Source organism: Solanum stenotomum, chromosome 3 (assembly GCF_019186545.1).
Source record: "Solanum stenotomum isolate F172 chromosome 3, ASM1918654v1, whole genome shotgun sequence".
Taxonomy (NCBI): Eukaryota; Viridiplantae; Streptophyta; class Magnoliopsida; order Solanales; family Solanaceae; genus Solanum; species Solanum stenotomum.
The window spans coordinates 821,589-847,202 of NC_064284.1; the positions used below are offsets into that span (position 1 = coordinate 821,589).

The 25,614-nt window shown below is 34.0% G+C and overlaps 2 protein-coding genes across 2 annotated transcripts; both read right to left on the bottom strand.

The window, feature by feature from the left end:
• Positions 1-217: 217 nt before the first annotated feature.
• On the bottom strand, positions 218-10,868 carry LOC125859608 (protein SLOW WALKER 2). Its single transcript, XM_049539391.1, has 16 exons — positions 10,140-10,868; positions 9,148-9,223; positions 8,937-9,056; positions 8,348-8,423; positions 7,468-7,536; positions 7,288-7,368; positions 6,455-6,526; positions 5,829-5,921; positions 5,511-5,660; positions 4,889-4,972; positions 4,647-4,790; positions 2,998-3,087; positions 2,403-2,485; positions 1,954-2,310; positions 1,260-1,482; positions 218-1,153 (listed from the first exon to the last, which is right to left on the bottom strand). Exons 1-16 carry the CDS (start codon positions 10,816-10,818, stop codon positions 383-385), a joined length of 3,168 nt encoding a protein of 1,055 aa, XP_049395348.1. The 5' UTR covers positions 10,819-10,868; the 3' UTR covers positions 218-382.
• A 1,735-nt stretch (positions 10,869-12,603) lies between these two features.
• On the bottom strand, positions 12,604-20,230 carry LOC125857469 (phosphoinositide phosphatase SAC2-like). Its single transcript, XM_049537070.1, has 16 exons — positions 19,826-20,230; positions 18,913-19,117; positions 18,655-18,820; positions 17,880-18,102; positions 17,648-17,724; positions 17,178-17,365; positions 17,006-17,103; positions 16,760-16,893; positions 16,524-16,652; positions 16,038-16,359; positions 15,582-15,703; positions 15,366-15,479; positions 14,624-14,815; positions 13,892-14,068; positions 13,512-13,617; positions 12,604-13,129 (listed from the first exon to the last, which is right to left on the bottom strand). Exons 1-16 carry the CDS (start codon positions 19,919-19,921, stop codon positions 13,010-13,012), a joined length of 2,469 nt encoding a protein of 822 aa, XP_049393027.1. The 5' UTR covers positions 19,922-20,230; the 3' UTR covers positions 12,604-13,009.
• Positions 20,231-25,614: the final 5,384 nt, after the last annotated feature.

Here is a 25,614-nt window from a genome sequence, read left to right on the forward strand (position 1 = left end):
TTATAGTTCAAATGAATCTCTCTAGTGTCACCTTTATTTTGCATTTTCATCAACTACTATGATGTATAGTTGATCTTCTACTCTTGTCCTGCTATATTAGAAAATGAAGAGATGGTATGGCATTGGCTGGTTCCTTTTTCTTTTCTATAATGGTTGCACAATGAACTTTGCAAAGTTATCATAACACCAACTGTGACAAAGCAAATATGAGTTTATCATAACAACAAAAAGAGGAAAACGAAGTAAGAATGATCGGCTAAAATTACAACACAAGAGCTGACAATATTGAGGTATTGAAAGAGTTCCTTTACCTATCTCGGGATAATCTGTCAGGATAGGATATCAAAATCAGCAACTCTTTCATGCAAATTAGCAGCAATACTTAATTTGAACTCTTCCTCTTCTTTCTTGATTTAGTGGGCTTTTCCGCATTCTCTTTTGGGGTCTCCTTGACCAAATGTTCATTCGAGTTCTTCCTCTTCTTTCTTGATTTAGCGGGCTTTTTTGCATCCTCTTTTGGGGTCTCCTCGTTGAGCAAATGCTCATTTGACTTCTTTCTCTTCTTTCTTGATTTAGCGGGATCTTTTGGACTCTCCTCCTTGAGCAAATGTTCATAGTCGTCAAGCCTAGCAAATGGGGATTTTCCGGCAACACGCTTGTCTTTCCTTCTTTTATTTTTTCTTTGATGTACATCATCGTCATCTTCGTTTGCCTTTTCTGTATCATTGTCTTCATCACTGCCAAGATTTGTGTCAGATTCATCATGTGCCAAAAGAGTATCCATATCCTCATCACTGACATCACCAATCAATTCATCATCGTCTTCATTAGCAACTTCGTCCAAATCACTGTAATCATATTCACCATTAGCTTCCGAGGGAAGCACACTGGACTCTAGCATGCTGTCAATTTCCTCATTTTCACTCTCATCAGCAGCATCTTCATCAATCTCATCTTCAACATCGCTACCATCTGCATCCAAAAATTCCTCAGCGGCATCATCTTCTACTGTCTTCTTCTTTTTCTTCTTTGGTTTCTTCGAGGACTTCATCTTATTCACGTAGAATTTATGGAAGACAAGATCCTCAGGTGGTACATCTGTTTCAGCTAAGGAGAGAATTTCTGACCCAATCAGCTGATCTTGCATGTCAAGCTGCAAGAAAAACGAGATAAATCTGATGAAACAAGCTAATAAAGCCCCAGTCTGAAGTGGTATATTAGACATGATTAATATCCTATGTTATCTAGAAAATACTAACCTTCTTAGCAGGTTCAATCTGAGAAGCACCGTGCCAAGTGCTTTGTTTCGGTTTCTTTTCCATGAATTTGTCGAGGAAGGCAGTCAACGAAAGATCATTCAGGGGATTACCATTGTACACAATGTTAGCTCCTGAAAGAAGGGTTCTAGCCATGGTTGCAACTGATGGATGCGCATGCGATGCCAGTACCATCAGCTCCCACCAGCTTACACGATCTGCATTGCTGTCGATCCATAAAAGTCAATAAAAGAAATTACATTTTCTGTATACTCAGGAGAAATTGTTAAAATATTCTATTTCTTTTTCTGCAGATAATAGTGGTGTCTAGGCAAGCTTACGACCCTAAATGAGACGATCTTATAAAAGTGACATGGCAGGTTGTAGACCAAAAGACACTAAGGAAATTTTTGGTGTGCCATATAATTTTCACTTAGGTATAAAATGTTCTATTTCTTTCCAAAATTTCAGTGTCCAATCAAGCCCCGTCATGTAGAAAGAGGAAGCCACAAAAAACTTATATTTCAACCATTGGTGTTTTTTATAAAACCCTTGTGAAGAACGAGCTCAAGGCAAACAAGGGATCATAGCCAATTCAAATGAAGGCAGCAAGATAAGCAAGATAGTCTTGATGTTTGTTTGTGACATTGCAGACTTAATAAGCATTTTAAGGCCAGAAAGAAGACAATAACAGTACCAGAATGAAGGTTCTCTGTGTCGTGTATCATATCGTCCAGGCAATAAGAGCTTATCATTTGAACCTTCAGGTAGAAGTTTGTTGAATCCGGACATCAATCTAGGATCATTTGGTTCATCTAAATCACCTCTAGCAGGCGACTCCTCAGCTTGGACTGAATCATCATCAGACTCACAACTAGAATTACCTTCTTCCGGCAGAGAATGATTGCCATTTTCTAAGTGCTTGGCTTCTTGAGCAACTTCACTTGCATTATCTGTTTGATTTGGTGGATTGGGTTGATTGTCATCTTCTTCTGTAATATCTTCAAAATGCTCAAGGTCTTCATCAACAGACTCACTCTGGAGCATCATGTTCCTGCATGAAAAAGTTGAAACAAATACATTGCAAACAAATCCTTTAGCCATGTCATAAACTTAGTCAATGGATAGTGTTCCTAGCAACCCTACCAGAGAGTTGGTTTTGATTTAAGGACCTCAGACAGGAGAAACAGACACCCACATGCGTACTGAGGCTGCTGCTGAATTGCAACCTGTTAATACCAGACAATCAATGTTAATTTGAAGAAAGAAAAACAAATTCTCAAGAGGGCAATAAAAGTATGTGGTTTTTTGAAGCTGCTGCAGAATTGCAACCTGTTAATACCAGACAATCAATGTTAATTTGAAAGGAAAAAGACAAATCCTCGAGAGGGCAATAACAGTCTCTGGTTTTTTGAAACCAAACTCAACGGAATATCAAGCACATAGCCAAAGAGTACGGTTCCTTGATGAACGTAAGAATGAATGTAATATACAGCTTCAAGTAGCTTCTTTTTCCCTAAACTATGTTTGAATTAGTGTAGTTCTTCAGTGACTTGGGAATAGCTATTTAACAGTAAACCATGAAATTTATATAAGACTAATGGAAGCCTAAACTTGTATACTTGCAGGAGAATAATTGACAAAAAAATTGCCTAAATACACCTCACCTCAGTGTACTGTACTCATATATTGCTAACTATGTTAGGTTTCACATAATAACAAATTTACGCCTCGCACAAACCTGCAACAAACGCTTCGAGAATGCAGCAATTCGCTTCACATTTACATCATTTTTCATAGCCCTAAGTAGGAGTCCAATAAACAGTTCCTCCTGCAGATACGACCAGAAAATGCATCAGACAATTATCGGGCATAGACTAAGTCAGCAAGTAATGCAAGGGTTAGATCCAAACTAAAGCACAACTGGTCACAATTGAATGAGTACAGGTCTAACCAGCATGGCCAAGAAGTGATAAATTGTGACAAAATTTAGCCCACGACAAAAAAAACTCTTCCACATGTTTTCCATAATCAGCAAGAGGAGGTTGCAGCAGAAGTAACAACTAACGGTGGAAGTATTAGAAAAAAATGTCTAAGTTACAAGTCTGTTAAAACTTTTTTAAAGAAAAAATATGGGATGATCTAATTCTTCACAGCTTAACCTTCTCAAAATCAGTTAGAGAAATAGCAATATAGATGTAGCTATAAAATACAGGGAAAGTCAACTTTTGTAGCTCACTTTATACATCATAGCATGGTTTACAGTTGCTTCGTATCTTCATTCTTTAAGACAGTTTTCTGGTGTTGGGGCTTATTTGCTCAACAAATTGAAGCATTTGTGCAGCAATGACTATCTTGGCTCTTAAATTCATGACTCTTCAAAGAATATCTAGCAAAAAAAACATCATCGATGCTTCGCCAGAACTTTCGTTGCTCGGGCTCTCAGAATTTTCAATTTTCTATTCTCAGTTACCCATTCTGCTTGATATTGTTTTGAAAATGAGGTATTTCTAAACCATGGTATTTTTTTTTTTGCAAAAGTTACCTAGTAATGAAAAAGCACATTACTGAAAGATGTCTAGCTACGTGTCAATTTCGGAAAGATAGTTATTCTTAATGTGTGCGAAAATATTAGTCTTAACAAATTCTCTAAATCTTCCCTGGTTTCTCTAATTTTACTGTTACAATCAACATTCACTGCTGGACAACTAAAAAGAGATGTCAAAGTTCCCCTTGAGATGGGCAAACAAGAAATCCACTTCTCAATTGCCACGGGTAATGAGCTGAAGGATCATCACGCAGGCAAGAAGAGCAGATGAAGCTTCAACCAATCAAACTTAAACATCAGCAATGCCATAATCCTAATTATAATCATTAATCACATCAAATCTCTAAGTATCCCATATGCCTTTGCTGGCATAAAATTGCAAATCAAGTGTGCATCTAAAGCTTACAACAGACAAGACTAGAAACCATAGATTACAAAAGCAGATGTACTAGAAACAAGTGTCACCATATTGATCTTGACCTCAGGAATGTCAACACAAAGGTTAATCTACCACTCTCTTTCTTTCCCCTCACCACCCACCAGAAAAAAACTAAAGAATCAACGTATTAATTGAAGATAGCTCAAACTTCTATTACCCTGGACCTTTTAAAAAAAACATTTCCAAAAATAGGAAAGACCTAATTAAACATGAACCTTTTTCTGGTTCGAGAGGGAAAGGGAATCTTCTTTCTATTTCTTCTATTTTGAGAATTAGTAATTGTATTTGATAAAAAGCACCAAGAAGGTGAGCCGAAGAAAATTCTTGCAGTGTATGTTTGCCCTATTAAAGCTTAGATTAAACCAGAAAGAAGAAGAATATAAATATGAAGGTTTCCACGTACTTTGGAAGAATTCATTGCAGCTGGCAGTAGAAGTTTTGCATACAAGGCACGATAAAACCGATCACTAACAATGTGATTTTTTGCTGAGATCTTATCTAGGAGCATGAGAGCTTGAACTCCAACATTAAAGTTCTTCGAATGAACCTGCACATTCCAAGCAAATATTAAGATGATATAATATATTAAGCCATATCAGATACTCATCCAACTTATCCAACAATGGAATGAGTAGCCATGCTTACCAGCTGAAACAATACCGGTGTATGGGCCTGAATTACATCATCAGCTTCATCACTTGAAACGAAAGGGAATGCCCTATTCACACCCTGCAAATGAGAAAGTTGTGCTAAATGAAGCAGATTACTATTTTCTCTAATCCGGCATAAACGTGAAACAATGAGTACTAATGCAAGAAGCTGCCAGGATTGAGCAAGCTCGGTTAAGACTAGTGAAGAACAGTAAAGAAAAGTTGTTTGACATGGAATGCAAAACGGGGCAAACGTGGTTGTATGTGGAAGAACAAAAGTAAGGGGGGTTAGTAAAACAAAAAAATTGAAAAATAATTTCTTTAAAATATAACAACTATTTTACATATATTTTTTGTAAATAATTTATAATAGAACTATCGAGTTTGTGACAAATTAGGTCTTGGGCCTAACTCACACCCCAAAAGCTAGCTCAAAGGGAGGAGGATTGCTCAAGCAGGAACTACTGACCTACAGTTGCTCAGATTTTACATTTTAACCCCCACAAACCAAGCAAGTCAACAAATGCAAAAGCTCCTTTGGAAAATAGAAGTTACTCTTTGTGCAGATCCATAAGCATTAACAAAAAAGAAATAGAACTAGACTAGTCAACACAAACCGTAAGAAGTGCGGATAGTAAGCGTGAATCCATTTCAACATGAGATTCTGATGAATCTTTTTCTTTCTTATCTTTCGAAGTGCCAGAAACCTCCTTATGTCCCTCGCTCTTATTCATCGTCCGTCCTTCCCCTGCTTCAGATATTAATACCTGAAATGTTGATTCGGGGTAAAAGGAGGTAAAAAAAAATATTCCATGAAGTTAGATAAGAAACGCTTGATGAGCTTCAGTATAAGAATATGAAGCTCTCAGCTCCACTTAGAAGAAGAGCAAAGACGCACAAGAGAAACTTATGACTATGGCAGCTATAGATCATACCTTAAATAGAGCAAAATATACATCTATCAAACGCTTTGCCACCTTTGGGCCATCCCCCCTGTGACTTAAGCGAATTTGGCTTAAAAAGTTAACCTGTCACAATTAAAGGTATGTACTTAAGGACTACATCTTCTGCATCAGCAATATCTAGAGATGATAACTTCAAAACAACATATCTGCATCAGCATATTTAGAGATGTTCCTAACAGAAAATTGAAACAACAAATAAATTCAACACGACTTGCCACCTGAGTTTATTGTTGTATACTCATATACAGGAAATATAAAAATATTCGCATTGAATTGCCAAGTCAAGAGAGAAAGCTAAAGCATGTTTCAAAATTAGTAGATCACAAAAAGGACAAGGATCACATCAATGTACCAGTTCTCATAATCCAAACTAAACAGACCTAGTCACCTGTGAAAATGGCATCTACAGCTAGTGTTACTTCTATAAAAACTTTCTGCTTCTCAATGACATGAAGAATTTGGATAGACACAGTAGAACAAGAATTATCAAATCACAGACAAAAAGAACTTGAATAGGACGAAAGGTGTACACAAATACAATCAGGAAGTATCTAGTGTGATATGCATAAAAGATCAGGAGTAAAGTTTAGACATACAGCATGATACTTGGCTCGCAATACCAGATGAGGCCGGAAAAGAAAACTATCTACTTCATCAATCACAACAGCCTGCACAACAAAAATAACACATTAAACAACAAACTTTCATCAGAAAAAGTATCACAACAGAAATCATAACTGCACTTCGATAATGCTATGATATGTGCTTCCTTGCAGCTTGTCTAAAGTCGTGCACACTCAAGGGCTTCGATGCACTAGTACGTGCCACCAAAACTAGGTGTATGCTTGGGAAATATAATGGCATTTCAGGGCACAATATTCTATTAGTGGAACCATTTTCAAAGAGCACATTATCCTGCTTGGTCTTATTCAAATATCACAACCAAGTTAGAGTTGTATTTGAACCAACTTCTAACAATTTGATTGGTAATAAAATTACAACCACACCACATCACTCCATTTTACATGGAATAGATTTATGCATGAAAAACATCCTTAAGATGGGCATTCTAAGAGCACTCTTGAAAGTAGATTTTTCCTTTTGAGTGTCACTCCTTGAAGCCAACTTATAAATCTAGAGCTAACATCATCCCAAAGTTGTTTGCTTCATTTTTTTTCTTTTGAAGAAATAAGCTGTTTTATTCTTCTTTTTAATTATCAGTACTTGTATGTATAAGCAAGTTCAACCAAATATGTTGGTTTACCTTCATATTTGGATGGTCAGCCAAAAGCTTTGATAGGTGATAATCATCATCCCAAAGCTGTTTGCTTCATTTTTTTTCTTTTGAAGAAATAAGCTGTTTTATTCTTCTTTTTTAATTATCATTACTTGTATGTCTAAGCAAGTTCAACCAAATATGTTGGTTTACCTTCATATTTGGATGGTCAGCCAAAAGCTTTGATAGGTGATAATCAGCATTAGATGCAACCTTGTTTTTAGGATCTCCTAGCTGCAACGAAGTGAAGAAATATCAGCTGGAGCTCCATGGTCCCAAGATCTCTCAGGACAAAGTAAATGGCACAAAAAGCAATGAGGTAAAATGGCATACCTTATTTACTAGGGCAGCAAGCAATCGACGCTCTTGTTCAGGTTTGCACTTTAGCAAAACGTAAACTATCTACAAAACATAACTATACATATCAGCATTTCCTCACTTTTCAGGACAACATTAACTATATGAGATTATATTGCATCACAAACGTCCAAAAGACTCAGATATAACTTTAAACCCCAAGAATTTTTGTCAGTTAAACTTTAAACCCCGAGAAAAAATGGACCCTCAGAAAATATCAATTACAGGAAACCCAGCTGCAGTGAAGATGCAATACAAAATCATGAAGTCAGACCAGAACATTTAATGCAACTACTACAAAAGAAGCTAAATGAGTACCGTTGATCAAAAGAAAAAGTACTTGTTACTTATAAACAATTTTATCAACTTTAAATCAAAATATCAGTATGGTTTGATAGCAAAAGCTTTGGCAAGTGGTCAAGCTATCCTAATTTTGTAGAAGCTTATCAACTCTATTTGGTTGAAGGTAGCGTCCTAATAAATTGCTCTATTCAGAGAAAAAGATCGTTGTGACTTGTGATGCTCCAAACAGTTTGCAAGGTACAATTTTTGTTTGGGTTAGCAGTTGCTGAGTTTCACCAATTTGTAGGTCCCAATTGCGTAAACAAAAAGCAGCCTTAAAAGGTGTTCTCGCCAGTCATCAATAAATTATGGTTAAGTTAGCAGTTGCTGAGTTTCACTCAGATTATAGGTTCCAATTAGTAAAAAGCAAGAAGCAACAAAAGGGTGTTCTCACAAGTCATTCTTTTCTCCTTTTCTAAGATGCAATTAGCTAAAAAATTGAATAAGAATGTGCTTTGAGGAGAAACATAGATAGGCAACTGTATAGATGTGCAATAAAGCTGTCAATAACAACCTTTAATGCCTTGTCTTTGAGTATATCTAAGACATCTCTTGATGCTTCCTCAAGAGCAATGATATACCGCTCATACCTGAAACAGAAAAGCCTATTTAGCTGAAGATCAACATAGTAACAAATACACAGACATATAAACTGAAGTTTAGATAAATCCTCAATTCAGGAACATGATTAGAGTAACATCAAATATATCCAAGTGCAAACTGTCTGTTCTCCACATTGATGGTAGGTATCATGGAAGTACAAGCACATGAGGCATATCAACATAGAACTTCTGGTAGATCATAGTCAACCTACCACCTACACCTACGGTAACTGGTACATTACAAACTTCCAGCCACGAATGCAGTAGATAGGGGTAAGAGTTAGCGATAACCAAAAGGAACATAGGAGTCCAAACAAGGTATCCTTTCCATTCATCACAACAAACTATATAAAATGCATTAAGATGGAGGACAGAACACTCAATGGCCATCAACCATGTAGGGTCATGGGTTGACTTGGGCCAATCCTCCAAATTAGCTCAAGTTCTAAAAGAATGCTTCACATATACTTCAGTATATGTGAAGTTTCGGCTTAAGTGTACCTTTGCTTCAAACATTCCTCCCAATACCAAAAGAGTAGAAGCGAGTAACCATCTTTTGTATCCGGAATATGATCTATCGGCCGCTGAAAGAGTGTCTTCAATTTGCGATCAGGCAGCAAACTGGATAGAAGGAATTCTTCATAGTCAAACAATGAGGCAACTAAGCATAATAAGGATGATCAATACGAAAGGGAAAAAAAGTTTAACTCACCTAGAAACAAAAAGTTCTTTCAGTGCTTCCAAACCTGCCAAAGCATGGCGCTTTCCAACTTTAGCTGTCACCATCCCTACATGTCATTATTTACATTGATTAGAGACAAGCACTAATGACAAACAATCTCACCAGAGAGAATCTCAATAATGCATCTTTCTAAGACTAGAGAAAGGAACAATTACAAATTTAATAATCTAGGATGCAAACCATGTGAAAAATTAATTAGAATTATGAAGTACCAATACCAGAAAGTTACGAAAAAGATCCTATTTGAGAACAAGTATAGCAAAAAGGATAGAAAAGTAAAGAATGGGGCACATAAGAATAAGAGAATTTAGAAAGCTAAACTAAGTAATGGGAAAGTTTTCGGTATTTTTCTTTTTTGCTCTTTCCTTAGGGGCCAGTCAATGAAGGGGAAGAAATTTTAACTGATCCTCCTTCACTTTTATGATTCACCTAACATTATCATCGCAAAGTTTAATAAACTTTGCCTTAAGCATATCACTACACCTAAAATTAACCTCCTTGATTGAAATACATATCTTCCTAGATTCAAGATCTGAATAAATGAAGGATTCTTACATTACATGTTTGACTTTACATAAATAAAACGGCTGCAATGACTCAATGAGTTCTGAAAATGAGCATCTCTAATGTTGTTGAAGGAACATATGCTGCAGAGTTCAGCTCTTCATTAGTCATTTGTCTCACCATAGTCAAAGTTTGACAGCGTCTACATTTCTTTGTAACTTAGAGTTCGCGAAAAATTTGTACAGTAAGTGATAGTAGTATAACATATATTTGCTGAAGGATATCAAATAATTAACTATAACATGACTCGAACAAGATAAAATTAAAAAAACTAATACAAGATGATAACAAGCTACTGGTTCAAACATGAGAGCTAAAATACAATGACATTGAAAAAGTTTGAGATAGTCCTAAGGATTCTCCCTAAATTCAACAGAAAGTAAGAGAAGAATAAATACCCAAGAGAGCATCAAGCGATCTCAAATTGGCAGTGGGATTATCCCCAATCATGACAGAAAAAGCAGATATCTTGTCAGCAGCAGTCCCTGACCTTAGCGTGGTAAGTAACATCTTTATATCGCCACTTTGTCCTCGAGACGACTCGTAGTCCTGCGCATACTGGGCCAATAACCTCTCGCCCAATTCCTTCTTCTTCTCCACCTTGCTTTTCCATTCATTGACATTCTTAAACTCGGCAATTTTATTCTTCCTGTCACTCCCAATAACCTTGTCCTCCAATTCTCCTGCATCAACGTACCACACAGCCAATGCGCTCGCTTTCACAAGTGAAAGCTTCGGCATGTTTTTGTACTTGCCGGGAGTTGTATTCCATAAATTATTGTCGACTTGAAGTTCCGGCTTAGGCTGCGGCTTCGGTTTTTTGCCAAATTTATCGTTGTTGATTCTCTTTTTGTTGTTGTTGTTGTTGTTGTTTTCGTTTCCATGTTGAGAGTCTTTATTGGTATTATTATTATTATTATCCTTAGAAGGTGGCTTTTTCTCAGATTTGATGCGACCTTTCTTGCGGAAGTCGGAGTCGTTGAAACCAGAAGAAGGCACAGCAGAAGTAGCAAACCCTAGGGAAGAAACAACAGATGCAAGCTCCGATTTGAAGGCTTCTGAATCCATTACAGACATTGTATTGTAGGAGAAGAAGAAGAAGAAGAAGAAGAACTGAGAGAGGGTTTTGAGAAGGTTTAAGAGCGGGTTGAAAGAAAGAGAAAGTGATGAATTTGGGCTTACGTGCAGCCCATGGAACTGAACTTGGGTCAACTTTTTATTGGGCTTTTTTTTGTTCTAAGCCCAGCCCGCGGTTAGTTCACTACTACCGACTATTGTTTCAACACAGAATGGAACATGCAGTCATTATATCTCGGGTGAAATATAACGACGCCCTGATTCAATATATACTTGGCTGTCGTCTGTCGATTGCTTGATAATGTACTTTGGTTGTTTAAAAACGAAATGTGACCTATTACCAATAGTAAAATAGTTTTATTTACTCGTCGAATTATCAAATTTTAAAATAGCTAACGCATAATAGGTGTGTCCTCTAGGACTCAATTTTCTTACAGGTATCTATTGAGAATTAATGAATTTACATTTTTTGCCGTTACAAGTAACTGTTATGGGTGTTTATTGGTGATTGTGTTAGATAGTCAGTAGTGATGGTTGACTGATAGTACAGTATTATTGAAGACAATAGTTGGTAGTGGACACTTATGATATTGATGCGTGTTTTATTTGTATACAACTATTACAAGGAACTGTTGCTTTTGGACTAAGACTTGATATACACCCTCCGTACTTATAGAGACGTGTATGTATACAACTATTACAAGGGAATTGTTACTTTTGGACTAAAACTTGATATACACCCTCCGTACATCACACATAGAGACATGTTACACGGTTCAGTTTCAATTTTCAAGATGTCTTGATAGTGAAGTAAAAGTCACTAATCACATGAGACTCAGAAAAGCGTGCAAAAAGCACCAAGGATCGAGTTTTCTAGGAACAAAAAATAAATATTCTCAATAAGAATGCACAGATTGATTTATGTATTCGAGTAAAGTCAATAATGAATCGAGAAATCCTCTTTATCCAATGAATGACAAGTTTGCTTTTGTATTTACCTTTATACCCCTCACGGAGTATACACTTCAACATGAACTATGCATAGGGAGCTTAGACTGACTCTAGCCTCTCATACAACTCACTATTTCGCCTCGCCTCGAGAACACGTCTCAGACCTTCACATCCTAGAAAATTGACATAATTTTGAGACAAACGGAAGCAGAGCTTCGATATTACTAGCTAATGGGCATGTGAATCAACCTAACATCACACTCAGAGGTCTCAATTCAAATCACCTTGCCTGCGACTTATTAAGTAGACTTATGAGCTGGAGAGTAGAAGATACTAAATATATTATACTTCTAGCGCGCACACATAATGGCACAAGGAAAGGAACTAACTGTAACAACAAACCAGAAGAAAAAAAAACTAAGGAACTACTTCACCTTCGGACACTTCCTCAGGCCGTTATGTGTTAAGAACTGATCCAACGAAAACAATAAGCTGAAAAAACAGAGCAGAATTGAACAGATAATGTAGCATTATTCAGGTACCTTGGGCTAGGGGAACAATCTGGTAGATTTATGAATCTGCTGAGCCACTGATCACAAACTGAGTCCTGACTGTACAAATTTTACTGATTTTTTGGCCTTAGCATAACGAATTTGCTATAGTCCAGCCTTCTAGCAAATTGCAAGGCAAATGTAGATGTTCCTCGTGATATAGCACAAGGTGCACTACAATTTCTGCCATCAAAGACACGATGACTACAAGGAAAGCGATATGCTTCTGTTGACATGGCAACAAAAATTGCAACCTCATAGTATAAAGGAATATCTAAGTTTCTTCTCAGCTACACTTCAGAACTAAAAATTTAAATCATGTGACACAATAAAGATCAGCTTGTATACAGAAAAGAATAATGGAGCTCCAACTAACAAAACTATAGCAGATATTTACAGAACTGAAACCTACAAAAACAGTAAGGTAGAAAATGAAGAAACAAAAAAACGACTGAAAGAATCATCTGCTTCTATTGTACTCTATACTTTCTATATCATTTTCTAACGTACTTTAATTTACAATCTCAATGGCTTTGTTTAGGCATATTTTCTCTAACAAAAATCATTGTTCCCCTCTTACCTAATCTTCATCACCTGTCATTTATTCCGTAAGTCATCCACATCCTTCGGATGGTTTGATTGAATGCAATTGTCTGAAGACTACAGCTTCAAGGAGACCAGAAATCATCTCAAGGGAAAAGCATATCTCCGTTGTTAACCCAATGCACAAACTTCTCAGAAAATTCAGCAATATGTTTACTACTTCCTTTGGCATCAAAATTGAGATCTCTACTAGTCTGCTCCTGACGCTAAAATAACAAGATTGAAAAAGTAAAAAAGGAATTACTTACGTGTATCAGTGTTTCTTATTAGAGATGCAAATAGAAGCTAATAAGAAGTAAGAGGCAGAAATAAAAGCAAGATCTATCCCCACCCCCACCAAAAGAAGTACTCCCTCCTTTTCAATTTGTTTGTCCGATTTGACTTTGACATGGAGTTTAAGAAAGTAAAGAGAACTTTTAAATCTTGTATCTTAAACTAAAAATATGTAGAATATACCAAAATGCCTTTCACTCTAGTGGTCTTAAACATACCAGGTGGAAAATTAGAACTAAAGAGTTGCCAAAAAGGAAAGGGACATTTTTGAAACAGAGGGAATAATAAACTATGAGATTTGTGTGGACTGCTGACCTTCAAGATTGAAGACTCAAATACCGAAGAGCTTGCTTCAGCTTTAGATTCAACTGTTACACGGTCAGATGAGAGGACACAACATGGTGAACCTATGATTGCAGATCTGCATGAATAGAGCAAAGCGTAAGATTCATCGAAACCAAAGCAGAAAGCACGCTAGCCTTCTAGGATGTTTCCATAAGATTCAAACAACTAATCTCAATGATAGAATTATTAAAATGCTAGTCGTATTTCCAACCAAATAAATTTTGGCAGTATGCAAATTCAACTTTTTTATCAAAAATGGCACCAGAACTTCTTCATAAGAAGTGGTAAACTAAAACCAAGTATGCAAATTCAATTTCTATCAAAGCATTGATCAAATTGAAAGAAAATACCTCTCGAATGCTTCTTCTTCACATGAATTTCCGGACGAAGAGAGCCACTCAACATCTAGGAAATTTGAAAAATCAATTGAATCAACACGATCACGCAATCTAACACTTCCACTGCCGAGACGCTGCTCTAATTGCATATCTAGGAAAAGCTGTCTACCAGACATTGAGGGTGTGTACCTATTAAAAGTGAGACAGGCGCCAATTTACTAAGAGACAAAAACAAGAAACAAGGCCAGCATAAAATACACAACCGCTCCCAACGCCAGCATAAAATACACAACCGCTCCCAACATGGTCACTCAACCCCACCAAATGGAAAAACATAGAGAGGAACCAACAGAGAAATAGGAAAGATCCAATAAAAATCTTAAGAGTGACAGCATTTGTCCATGAACATTAAAGTCACCAAACTGCTTTCAACTTTATTTCTTAAAAACAATAAAGGTAACAACAGACAATAAGAAGCCCCTTATAAGAGAGAAGAATTGATTAATACATGTCTTTGGGATCTGAATATAATAGCAACTAACATGTTATTAGCTTATTTCTTAAAAACAAAATTGTTACATATTCTTCATAGAAAAGATGCATATAACATTCAAAAGTCGCAGCAGCGGATTTGTCGATGGAGTATGAAGGAACCACAAAGAGATACAGCTCGGACAATGATTAGCACTTAGTATCCACTCAATCAAAATAAATCTGTGGCAAAGAAAATTTAATCTAAGCTACCTGGCAAACGACATATCAGTTTCACAAGTAGAGATTTCTGGGGTGGACTCGGAAAGACCCTTACTACCACCTTTTGCACTCTCAGGCAAAGGTTGGTCAGAGTCATCGGTCTGCTCTGTGTCAGTTTCTTTGACAGGAGAGCTGCTTCCGCAGATCAAATTTCCTTCTGACAGCGACCTTTTAATAAATGACCTGCACATGAAGAAACTGCCTCAATAATAGCTTTGGGAGATTTTGATGCACTGACTGGCTTAATTAAAGTATTTTTCTCTTTTGGATTTTGACCAGAAGTTAAAAAACCTAATCAGCTTTTCGTAAGTGAATTCTCCATGTACATCACTAATTGACTTTAATATTCATCTCAGTAAGAGATTAATAGAGCTAGTTTAAGGTAAACTTCCTTGTGGATAAGACGATGATTATAGTATAATACAGATTTTTAGCCCTCAGAAAATTAAAAATGATGGTCACTTGGGCCAACATCACTTGGAGCTCACATATATATAAGCCATGAGGTCATTTGTGACTCACTTTTACAACTTCATAACTCAGGTTAAACTGTCTTAATACTTTAATGCTCTCAACTTAAAAGTACTCCAATTGATTTGGATTGCAAATTTCAAATTACCACCATCAGAAATGATGTTGCGGCTACAATACTAATCAAATCAGAGTTTCTCGGAATTTTGACACTTCAATAACAAAATACTCAAGGTATGCATTAATTAAAGATCAGTTATACCTAGAACTCTCCATGGCTAAACTTGATGCATGCCCCCCAACACTATAGTGCTGGTCTGAATCCAATTCCCAGAGAGCTGGCTTACCTTCTTGAGGCCGGAAATGTCCCAAAAACCTGGAATCGGGACCACATTAGTTGTATTTATTTTAAAATTTGTCTGTCTGTTGAAAAACAGATAAAAAAACTAATTATTACGAAGACAAATATTTCACTTACACATTAATGGCATCTTGTTTCTCAGCGTCCATGTAGGCATTACTGTAATAGCGCTGAAGCGTTCTAAAAAGCTCTTGAGACTGAGTTGCTGCTTTCCATTGGCCTCGTCTCTCTGAAAATATCTGTTAAATCATATCCATCAGTTCAACGAGTCAACCGTAGATAAAAAATTCAATCATGATGAAAATGAAAGGAGCCAATATTTCCTACTTTAGAAAGAAAAGGAATTATTTCACTGGCTAACAAATCATAGATTTCACTTAAAACGTGACATGAACGAAAAATTGTTGTTTGGCTCAATGCAGTTGTGACGTGAAAATTGGTCTTTAGAAAAGAAGAATAAATGAATATCACCAAGTATCAACCAGAGCCCCCTATGAAGAAACAAGTTACAGGATCAGAGCAATCAACAGATATCTACCATATAGATCCAGTAAGTGAAAGATATGGTATTACCTTGTTATGTGCAGCAGACCCTCCGTATTGTAATGCAAGTATGTCACCCATTTCTTCATAGAGTTTCATTAGATTATCTGCTAACGGGGAATCTAAATCAATACTCTCCACATCTATAAAGCCCAAGGCATGAAGCTGATGGCCCAGGGCAACCAGCCCATAAGCATATTGTGCAACATTTGTTCGATCCAAACAGTCTATGCAATTAGTTCGTAACACCCCTCTCTGTAGTGTTGAAAGGTTGACATGATAATCTCCACTAGGGGAATTCGGTTCAGCTCTCACTTCACAGGAGTCTTGTCCAGCTTGATCTTCAGTATTGCTACACAGCGACAAACAAAATCAATGTAAGAACATTTGAGCTTTTAAGCCCAAGCTAAGTGTTGGAGGTACTCTACTAAGTAATAAAGCTATCTTTTGCACAATCAACTCTCGTGAACGAATAAAATCAAATCACTCTGGGAGAATTTTGATTGCCAAACTTACTCAATGGGCGAGAATTTTAGCAATTTCCCAGTCTTTGAGACAGGAATAAGTTGACAGTGAAGGAAGCCTGTTAACTCCAATGCATTAGCAGCCACCTTGCCCAGGAGTGTCAGGACATTTGTAGCTTTGCTGGAAAAGTAGCCAAACTGTTAGCAACCCACCAGACCAACACACAAGAAAAGAAACAAAAAAGAACATACACAACCATCTGCAAGCAAAAAGGATGCAAGTCAAACCTTCTTGAGTGTTTATTTAGGTCCCAGTGAAGAAATCTCAAGTGGTTTTCCTCAGAAAGATCTTTATTTATAAACTCAATAGCATTAGCAAATGCTGCACGAAGAATTGTTTCTCTTGGCCGCTTCTCACGAGTCTGCTTAGTATGATAAAATACCAAATAAAGGGAAAGATGAGCAATAAAGTTTAGACTACATATAAATCAAAAGGCAACATAAATTGGATCCAGAATATGTGATTAAGTGTACCTTAATCAAATTCAATATTATAATTGGATTTCCATATCTCTTCACAAGATTCTCAAAGTGACGTTTGGTGGCTTCAAAATTCAAGTCCTTCCTAGAGACTATAAAAAGAAACGGTCATGAAAATTGAGTAAATTGGATCCTCCAAAAATAATGTAAGTATCTTATTTCATACGTATGATGTCAGGCTTAATATTCAAACGTGAAGTCTCTTGAGACCAAAAAAGAGGTATTGAACCCCGATTCTGCACAACAGCACTTATTTGTAGCGGGCACCCAGCAGGCACATCTTCAAGCACAATTTGTTCTGTTTCGACATCATTTGCTACGCGACCCTTCTCATTTACACCTCTTTTCAAATATCTACAAAACATAAAAGGTGAAATAACTCAACAATCGAGAGATGAAGCAGGATCACTAACTGAAATATTCAATTTAAATCTAGATATAGTTCTTATGTATCTGAACAGACAAAGACCATCACATGAAAGTAACTGATGACACTCTATCGAATATTCTTCAACAATCGATTTAACTTAATTAAATGTAAATGACAAGATCACTCAAATGACATACTATTGCCAAAGTTACTAGATATGACCATCAAATACAAATAATTACATTATTAAAGTCAATCAAACAAACCTGGTACCAGCATAATGACGTGATCGTCTAGCAATTAGGGTCAATATGAAGTCCCTACCAGAAAGAGGAAGTGTAACCTGCAAAAGACAACAGCAACATGATAACACATTTAGCTGCCAATTGCTAAATAACCAAGTCATTTACTTGGTTTCAATATAACTCTAAGTTGAGCTCAAATTTGGATTTTCCTTGATTACAATATAACTCTGAAACAATTTCAAGTGGAAAATACCTGTTTAAAGAATCCATATACTAAAGCGACAGTCCAAAGAGTATTTTTGAGCTGATGGCGAATTCCTCGGGTTAAAAACTCATTCCATACAAACATTGTGTCGTAAAGTGTGAGTCCAGACTGACAATTACTCGAATTCTTTTGAAGGCTAATCATAATATGATAGGAGTAGCTGAAAAAGAAGTCTCTTGTGAGATCCACCGTGCGCAGGAGCTTCTTGTATCTATTCACAAAATAATTGGAGAAAAAAAAGGCAAAAATGAGTTACAAAATCAGATGCAGTATATAAAAGAAGAAAATATTTTTTAAAATGAAGAAATATTGACATAAGAAATATGAACAAAAAAAGGTTATCACATGTGCCACTGAAATCCTGATGATACCTTGTCTTACTCAATATGTAAAAATAACATCAGAACACCACTGTAGTTTGCCCTGTAAAGTTATAGTAAATAAACTGGCAATAGGCTCTACAATAGTACAGCTACAAAATGCCCATCTATAATGTGCTCACTATAATCTATATTGTCCACGCGTTGACAACACTGCAGGGGGACTCTCAAGATAGTATAGAAGAGTACCTCAAAAGTGAGACAAGTTTAAAGATAACAAAATTCAAAATCATCTAAATAAAAGAAAAGAAAAATGAAACAACCACATCAAGTATAATGCTCGTAAAGATACAAATAAACTAGAAGCATTTCTATTTCCATTATAATGTCTTCTCAAGAATACTATGGATATTTTACATTTACATGCAAAATTGACAAAAGACCTGTTCTCATTCTTAGAATAAGGCATTTTGGATAGCACAGTAGAATTGGGAATTGGGAACATCTCGCTCTTTGTAATGGCATAAACCGCATGACCACGTATTACTCCAATCTTCCTTCTTTTCGTAATAACAAGCATGTGATAAGGTCCCAGAAACTTTACAAAACCTAAAATCGAAAAGATGAGATTAACACGAGTTGCATTAGAAATCAATACAAAAAATCTATTTAAAAAGAAAAAAAATAGTCATATAACATACCAACAATTCCATAACAAGTTGAAACGAATTTAAGCCCTCCAGTTGACTTGTTCCCTTCGTGTATTCTTTTAAGTAGATCAATACATTCAATCTCTGAATATGTGGCAGAATCTTCATACATAATTAGCTCTGTAGGCTCTAATCTATCTATCTTCAAAACTTTCCAATAAGTTCTAGTTTTATCTCTTCCAACCATATAGAAATTCTGCCACAAATAAAAGTAGATTAACATTTTTGACAAATAAAATTAAAGCATGTTAACTCTCTCTCAAAACTTACTATAGTAACTTCATAATCTTCATTCATATTCAGTATCTAATACATTTGGTAGAAGGAAAAAAAAGGATATATGACTACATAGATACAAGCTTGCACGTAATTGATAAGTTCACCATAAAAGAAAGAAAATCATCTTATATGAAATAGTTAAGTATTTTTGGACATTAAGTTCGGAAATTTCAGAGAGGAAATGTACAAAATCAAAATGAAACAAGATTACAAATTGCAGGACTTGAGTAAGGAAAAATAGCATTTTTTACTTTGAGATGCTTACTCCCTTTGACTTTGTTTCTAAACATTTGCTTTGGAGATATTGTCCTAAATAGGATAAACAATTTTGAATCAAAATCTTAATTGAACATATATTAAGCCAAGTAGGCAAAAGAATAGAGAACATAAAAAAGCAGAAATCTTGCTCAGCCAACAAAGTTGGATATAAAGCAATTTGTAGCTACACAATAATAAATGACCAATCAGCGAAATTAACATCTACATATGCTAACTATACAATCTAAAGGGGGAAATACTGCAATCTACAACTGGAAATGAAACATAGAGAAAAATCATTCTACTTGATATAAAAAATAATAATAATAATAATTTGATGAACAAAATCAAATGGTCAAATACATACCGAGGTAGTTTCATATAGGCGAAATTTTTGTAGATACAAAGGTCTGGAATCTTCGTGTTCATTGTTTTCAGATTGTTGATGACTTTCTGAACCCATAGTTCCGATCCCAAGTCTCTGGACCGGCAACTCACTTCCAAACTGCTTCCCCAGATAAAAGACAACACTGATACTCTAAAATGAAAAACTTATAAACTAAACTGTGCAAAAAGAAATCAGATATTTAAAGCAGAAAAAGGAAATGAAGTATAGCAAGAAAAAATTGGTGCCAAGAATGGCGGTAGAGGTAGAGTCAACTCAGAGAGAAATTTGCAGAATGATTTGCAGATTTCAGATCCGAAGAGGTAAGCAAAAGAGTAGAGCTCCGGTGACCACATCCACACAAAACACGCAAATATTACTAGTATATCTTTTTTATTTATTTGATATTTTGTACACCTAAGGGCATACCCAATTTTTTCAAAAATACTCATGTAATAACACCTTGCCTTAAATTCCTTAGTTCTGTCATCTCTTTTTTCTTCTCTTCCCTTTTATTTTTTACTTTTACTTATATTAAAGTCAGAATTAAATTGCTTAAAGGCTCATTAAAACATTTCCTAATATAGATAATTTCATACCTAATATTCAAATTCAAAATGAAACATTAATTATCATTCCAGATTTCCAATGCACCCTTTGTTAATTTTTTTCTTTACTTTTCATATATTTCTTTTTTTTATATATTTTATAGCATGTTTCTGGATTGAAAATGAACTTTATATATTAAACATACCAAAATAGTCTTTAATAAATGTGATTTTAAACATAATGACAATTCTATTAGGAGTATATGCTTTATATACTCCCTCCGTCCCTTTTTAGTTGTCCACTTTAGAAATGGCACACAGATTAAGGCAACAATGATTAGCACAGTGAAGTTACAATTTTACCCTTATGACAACTTTTCACTTCAAAATTACAACCACTTATTTGAATTCAAGTGAAATAAATTGGAGGGAAACAACATACACTTTTACAATTTTCAAGAAGTGTAAATAAGGGTATAATAGGAAAAAATTTGTTGTCCTTTCTTGATTTGTCAAAATGGACAATTAAATAGGGACAACTAAAAAAGGAAATATAGACAAGTAAATAGGGACAGAGGGAGTATTTTTTTATTGTATTAAAATTATTGTCTATATATTCTTATACTTCTGAAATTATATTTACATTTTATTCTAATCAATATTTTAAGAATTCTTTTTTTTNGGGGGGGTGGGGGGGGGGGGAGAGCAGGAGTTGTTTTTCCGTAGATATAAACATTGCATTTGGGTCTAGCAAAAGTTATCTTGCAATGTCAATTTTTTATATACTAGATGCAAAGTCTCGTTACAAATGAACAAATTATATTAAAAGTGGTTGTATGTGCTTTTTTTGTTTAATTTGTGTGACAATATTTTTTTAACCAACTTTAACAAAAGTCAAGGTACATTTTCTTGTTTGACAAATCTTAAATGATGTTATCAACATTTTACCTATATTGAATTTTACTTATTTGACAAAAGAATAATTATTGACACAAAACTAACCTATCAGTCGAAAAAACATTTATAAACCACCTTTAAAGCATAAACATCGAAATTTCAAAAATACATTCGGCATAAAATAGATACATTGATGAAAATATTTAAATTCCAAAAGTACCCTCAACATAAAGTAAATACATTAACAAAGAGGTGTCTACATTTAGCCTCTTACCAATATTGATCAATTCTAAAGTTTAACTTTCAATATCTTATGTAACAATTAGAAATAATAAATTAAAGTAACTTGCTAAAAAAATTTACCAAGATTGATATAATTAACTAGAGTAATCAGAATCGAGGAAACAAGTAACATAGGCATGCTAAAAAAATGATTGTGGACAACATGATCGTAAGACATTTGGAAATGGGATTGATTCCATATGGAGAAAAAATTGACCTATAATCACTTTAATAACAATTTCTAGAGAAAGTCTTTGGAGTATATATATAACAACTTGAGAGTGGTATCTCAGGTATAATATAATGTATACACAAATTATGGCCCCCCCACTATCAAAATAATGTTAAATTGTCAAATGGAATATACTTATACATATGCCGTCCAATAATTGATTCTATTCACTATTTTACAGCCAAAAAGCAGAATTTGGGGTTTTCCCTTTTTTCCGCTAGTCAATTATACAAAGTTCTCCGCTACATATTAGTTGAAATCAGTCCTAATTAAATGGGTTGGGATCAATCAGATAATTTATCACTATTTGTATCTTTTTTGTAGATTTTATCTCATATCAATTTTCATTCCACCCTAATTTATATGATGTAATTAAAATTTTAAAGTTTAGATTTTTAAATTTTGAATATGATTTGAATAAAGAAAATTTTATTTTTATTTTAGATATTTAAAAACTACATAAAAAAATATTATAAATCAAATTTAAAATATAAAAAAAAAAATAGAAAAAAAAAGAGAGAAAAAGAGTGGAAAAAATATTACTGCGGCAATGCAATACAATGGTGTATGATGTGGGAAGATTGATTTGAGGTGACAAAGAATAAGCACGTGCCTTAACACTGCTGGTTCGTCTGGACAAACAATTATTGGTACACAAAATGCCACAAACTGATAGCGGCGGGTCTCACTGGGTCCGCCNTAAAATGGAACAAGGCTAAGTTGGAGTGCCAAAATGAAAAATGGAGCCAAGTTTAAGGGGCTGTGTATGTGTTTGGCCTTAAAATTATGTAAATATTAATCATCATCAATTAAATTTTTACCTACCATATATAGTTGATTACATAATATTAGTATACGATTTTCTTTATATATATATACTCTCATATTTAGTGTTTTATGTATAATATATTTGTTACTTAAGGAGATAATTTCCTTCATTATAGAGAATAGAAATCAGTTGTTCATAGCAAATATTAAGAGTAATTTCTAGATAATCATCCATGTTTGAGAAATTACCTAGTAATATCACTTATGTTTATTTTAGGACTATAATACCATTAACTTTACCTATTTTCCTCAAAATATACTTGACACAAAAAAAATATTATCTCTCTCCTAATGAAATGCCATGTCACATTTTTTTTAATTTATTAATAATATTTTTTTTTTTAATTCTTTAAATGTCTGTAGGCTTCCTAATACTAAGTAGTTTAGTTGTGGAACGCCTATATTAGGAATTGAAGTGTTTGTGCCCGTGTTGCATGTCTATTTATTTCAAACATTTAACCACCGTTATAAATTGAGGTTTATTTTAATACAAAGAAAATAACAATTTAGATAGATAAAGGAAATAATAGATAATTAAAATACGAAATTGGTGGAAAATAATATTTAATTAAGTATTTTTTATTACTAACTTGAAAAATAATATGTTATAAAAGTAATTAATTAGTACACGTGTGATATTTATTATGTGCGTGATTTTCTTCACACAAAAAATCTTCTTGTTAATTGTAAAGATAAAATCATGTCGATTCTCACAAGAAATTTAGAGCGAAGCTAACCTTCGGTTACACAAAATTTTGTTATATAGCTAAAACGAATTTCATAATTTCAGAAAAATTATACACTAATTAAATTAAAATAGAACAAGCAAAATCATTTTTTCAAATAAGAGAAGTACAAACAAATAAATAAAAAAATGTCTAAACATTGTATAAATAATATCGAAAAGCAGGGGCACAAACACTTAAAGGATTTAAAAATATATTATTAATAAATTTTAAAAAATGTGACATGGAATCCTATTAAGAGAGAGATAATATTTTTTTTTGTGTCAAATATATTTTGAGGAAAATAGATAAAGTTGGGTGATATTGTAGTCCTAAAACAAACATAAGTGATATTACTAGGTAATTTTTCAAACATGATAACTATCTAAGGAAATTACTCCAAATATTAATATAGTAAATCCTAACCACTTATTGAATTACTTGCAAACCAATAATTTAGTAGTCTTATCAAAACAATAAATTAATGTTTATGTATAGAAGTTGATAGCAAAATATGCGGAGTAGCACGTTGTCTTCTTCATTCATATGTAAGTTGTAAGAGCAAAAGAGGGAGGTAGGGTTGTGAATAATGTTAGCATCAGGAATTAATGCCACGTCGTTTGGCAACACTCTTACTATAACATGTTAATTTCTGGAGTTAATATAAGGTTGTCAGCATCCTCTTTCTTGTCATGTCGGCCCTATTTCATTAATTGGACCCATTACAATTAATACTTTGTCCTCCTTTTTGGATAACACCAGCACTCCAATTCTACCTTACTCGCAATTAGGGTATACAAAATCGAATCGAAAACTAAATTAAATCACAAATTGAGTTAACTTGGAAAAAAACTCGACTAGTGGTTTGGTTTGACTTGATTTGGTTTTGAAAAAAAAAATCGACTATATTTGAATTGGTTTGGTTTTAACTAAAAAAAAATAACCCGAGACCAAACCAATCCAACATTATATTATAATTTTAAAATTTTATTTTATACATAAAAATATTTACTTTGATATAATTTTAAAATATTTCTTATACTTTTTCATAGTTTTTATCTTTTAATATATTATTTCAAGTTTGAAACTTAGAATTATAAATGGACCAATAAAGATTATAGTCCACAAATGTTGGTAATTATAATAAAAATTAAATCAAAATAAAATTAATACTAATACAAAAAGAAAATCAATTCAACACTAAGAATGACAATAATATTGAATATTTGTTCTTTAGTTTTACATTGATTTAGACAATTAAAATACATAATCTAATTTTAATTTCCTTTAATATTTAGTCATGTAACTGATACTTATTAAACTTAATTTTAGCATGATTTAGTACTTTTAAATTATGATCATTTTCATTATGACTTGTTAATTTGTAATATTTGTTTTACGCGATTTCATTATTATTATTTTTGTTGGATATTTTAGTGTCATTAATCATATCACATTGTGTTATATTTTTAAGAAACATCTTAGATAGTTGTATTTTGGTAGGACTAAAGAAATATTTGAAGTACAAGTAAATTATATGTTTGTATGAATACTTTACCGGAAAAATCCAAAACAACCCGAAAAACTCGAGTTTTATTAGTTTGGTTTGGTTTATAAATTTAAAAATCCAACATAAATGGCTTGGTTTGATATTTGGAAAACCCCGAACTACTTGAATTATTAAGGTCCAAAATAATTTATAGCAAAATTCAACATTGAGGGATTATTTGGTAAGCATCTTTCATTTTTAATTCTAAAATTACGATAGATTTAAGTCATCAGAGAATAAAAAATGTGAAAGCTCCTAGAGAGGGAGGGTAATATATATATTCAAAAATAGAAAGTCACTTGTATTGGGGCATGCACATATATACCTTTTCTACTAGAAAAATTAAAATTGGTTGAAGCTGCAGTAGTAGCAGCTTATTTGATCATAGTACTAATCTCACATATTATACCCCTAGGCAAGATATTTGGTCAAATAAAACTTTAAGGCACGCACCACATGGTGTTCTAGAAGAACATTTTTAAAAATTTGAAAACTTCTCATTTTATTTTTAATATTTTTAAGGATCATTTAGTTCAAAGGATTGTTCTCTAGGAGCATAATTAAAATAGATTATCACACCTTCTGTCTGAAATAGATAATCCCATGATTTCAATATAATGAATACCGACAATCAAATGCTGGACAAGTTGGATAAGTTTAATCCATATTTGATATTGAAAGCCTCCAATACTGTGTAATCAAACCTCCTA

What these genes read in the sequence shown, in the direction of transcription:
- LOC125859608 (XM_049539391.1), bottom strand. Translation starts at nt 10,818, where the DNA reads ATGTCTGTAATGGATTCAGAAGCCTTCAAATCGGAGCTTGCATCTGTT. An exon ending in GAGGAATGTTTGAAGCAAAG is followed by an intron (nt 8,424 to 8,936) that starts GTACACTTAAGC and finishes TTTCTGTTTCAG; the next exon opens with GTATGAGCGGTATATCATTG. An exon ending in TCAAAGACAAGGCATTAAAG is followed by an intron (nt 7,537 to 8,347) that starts GTTGTTATTGAC and finishes TATGTTTTGTAG; the next exon opens with ATAGTTTACGTTTTGCTAAA.
- LOC125857469 (XM_049537070.1), bottom strand. Translation starts at nt 19,921, where the DNA reads ATGGGTTCAGAAAGTCATCAACAATCTGAAAACAATGAACACGAAGAT. An exon ending in GGTCTGCTGCACATAACAAG is followed by an intron (nt 15,704 to 16,037) that starts GTAATACCATAT and finishes ATGATTTAACAG; the next exon opens with ATATTTTCAGAGAGACGAGG. An exon ending in GAAGAAGAAGCATTCGAGAG is followed by an intron (nt 13,618 to 13,891) that starts GTATTTTCTTTC and finishes CTATTCATGCAG; the next exon opens with ATCTGCAATCATAGGTTCAC.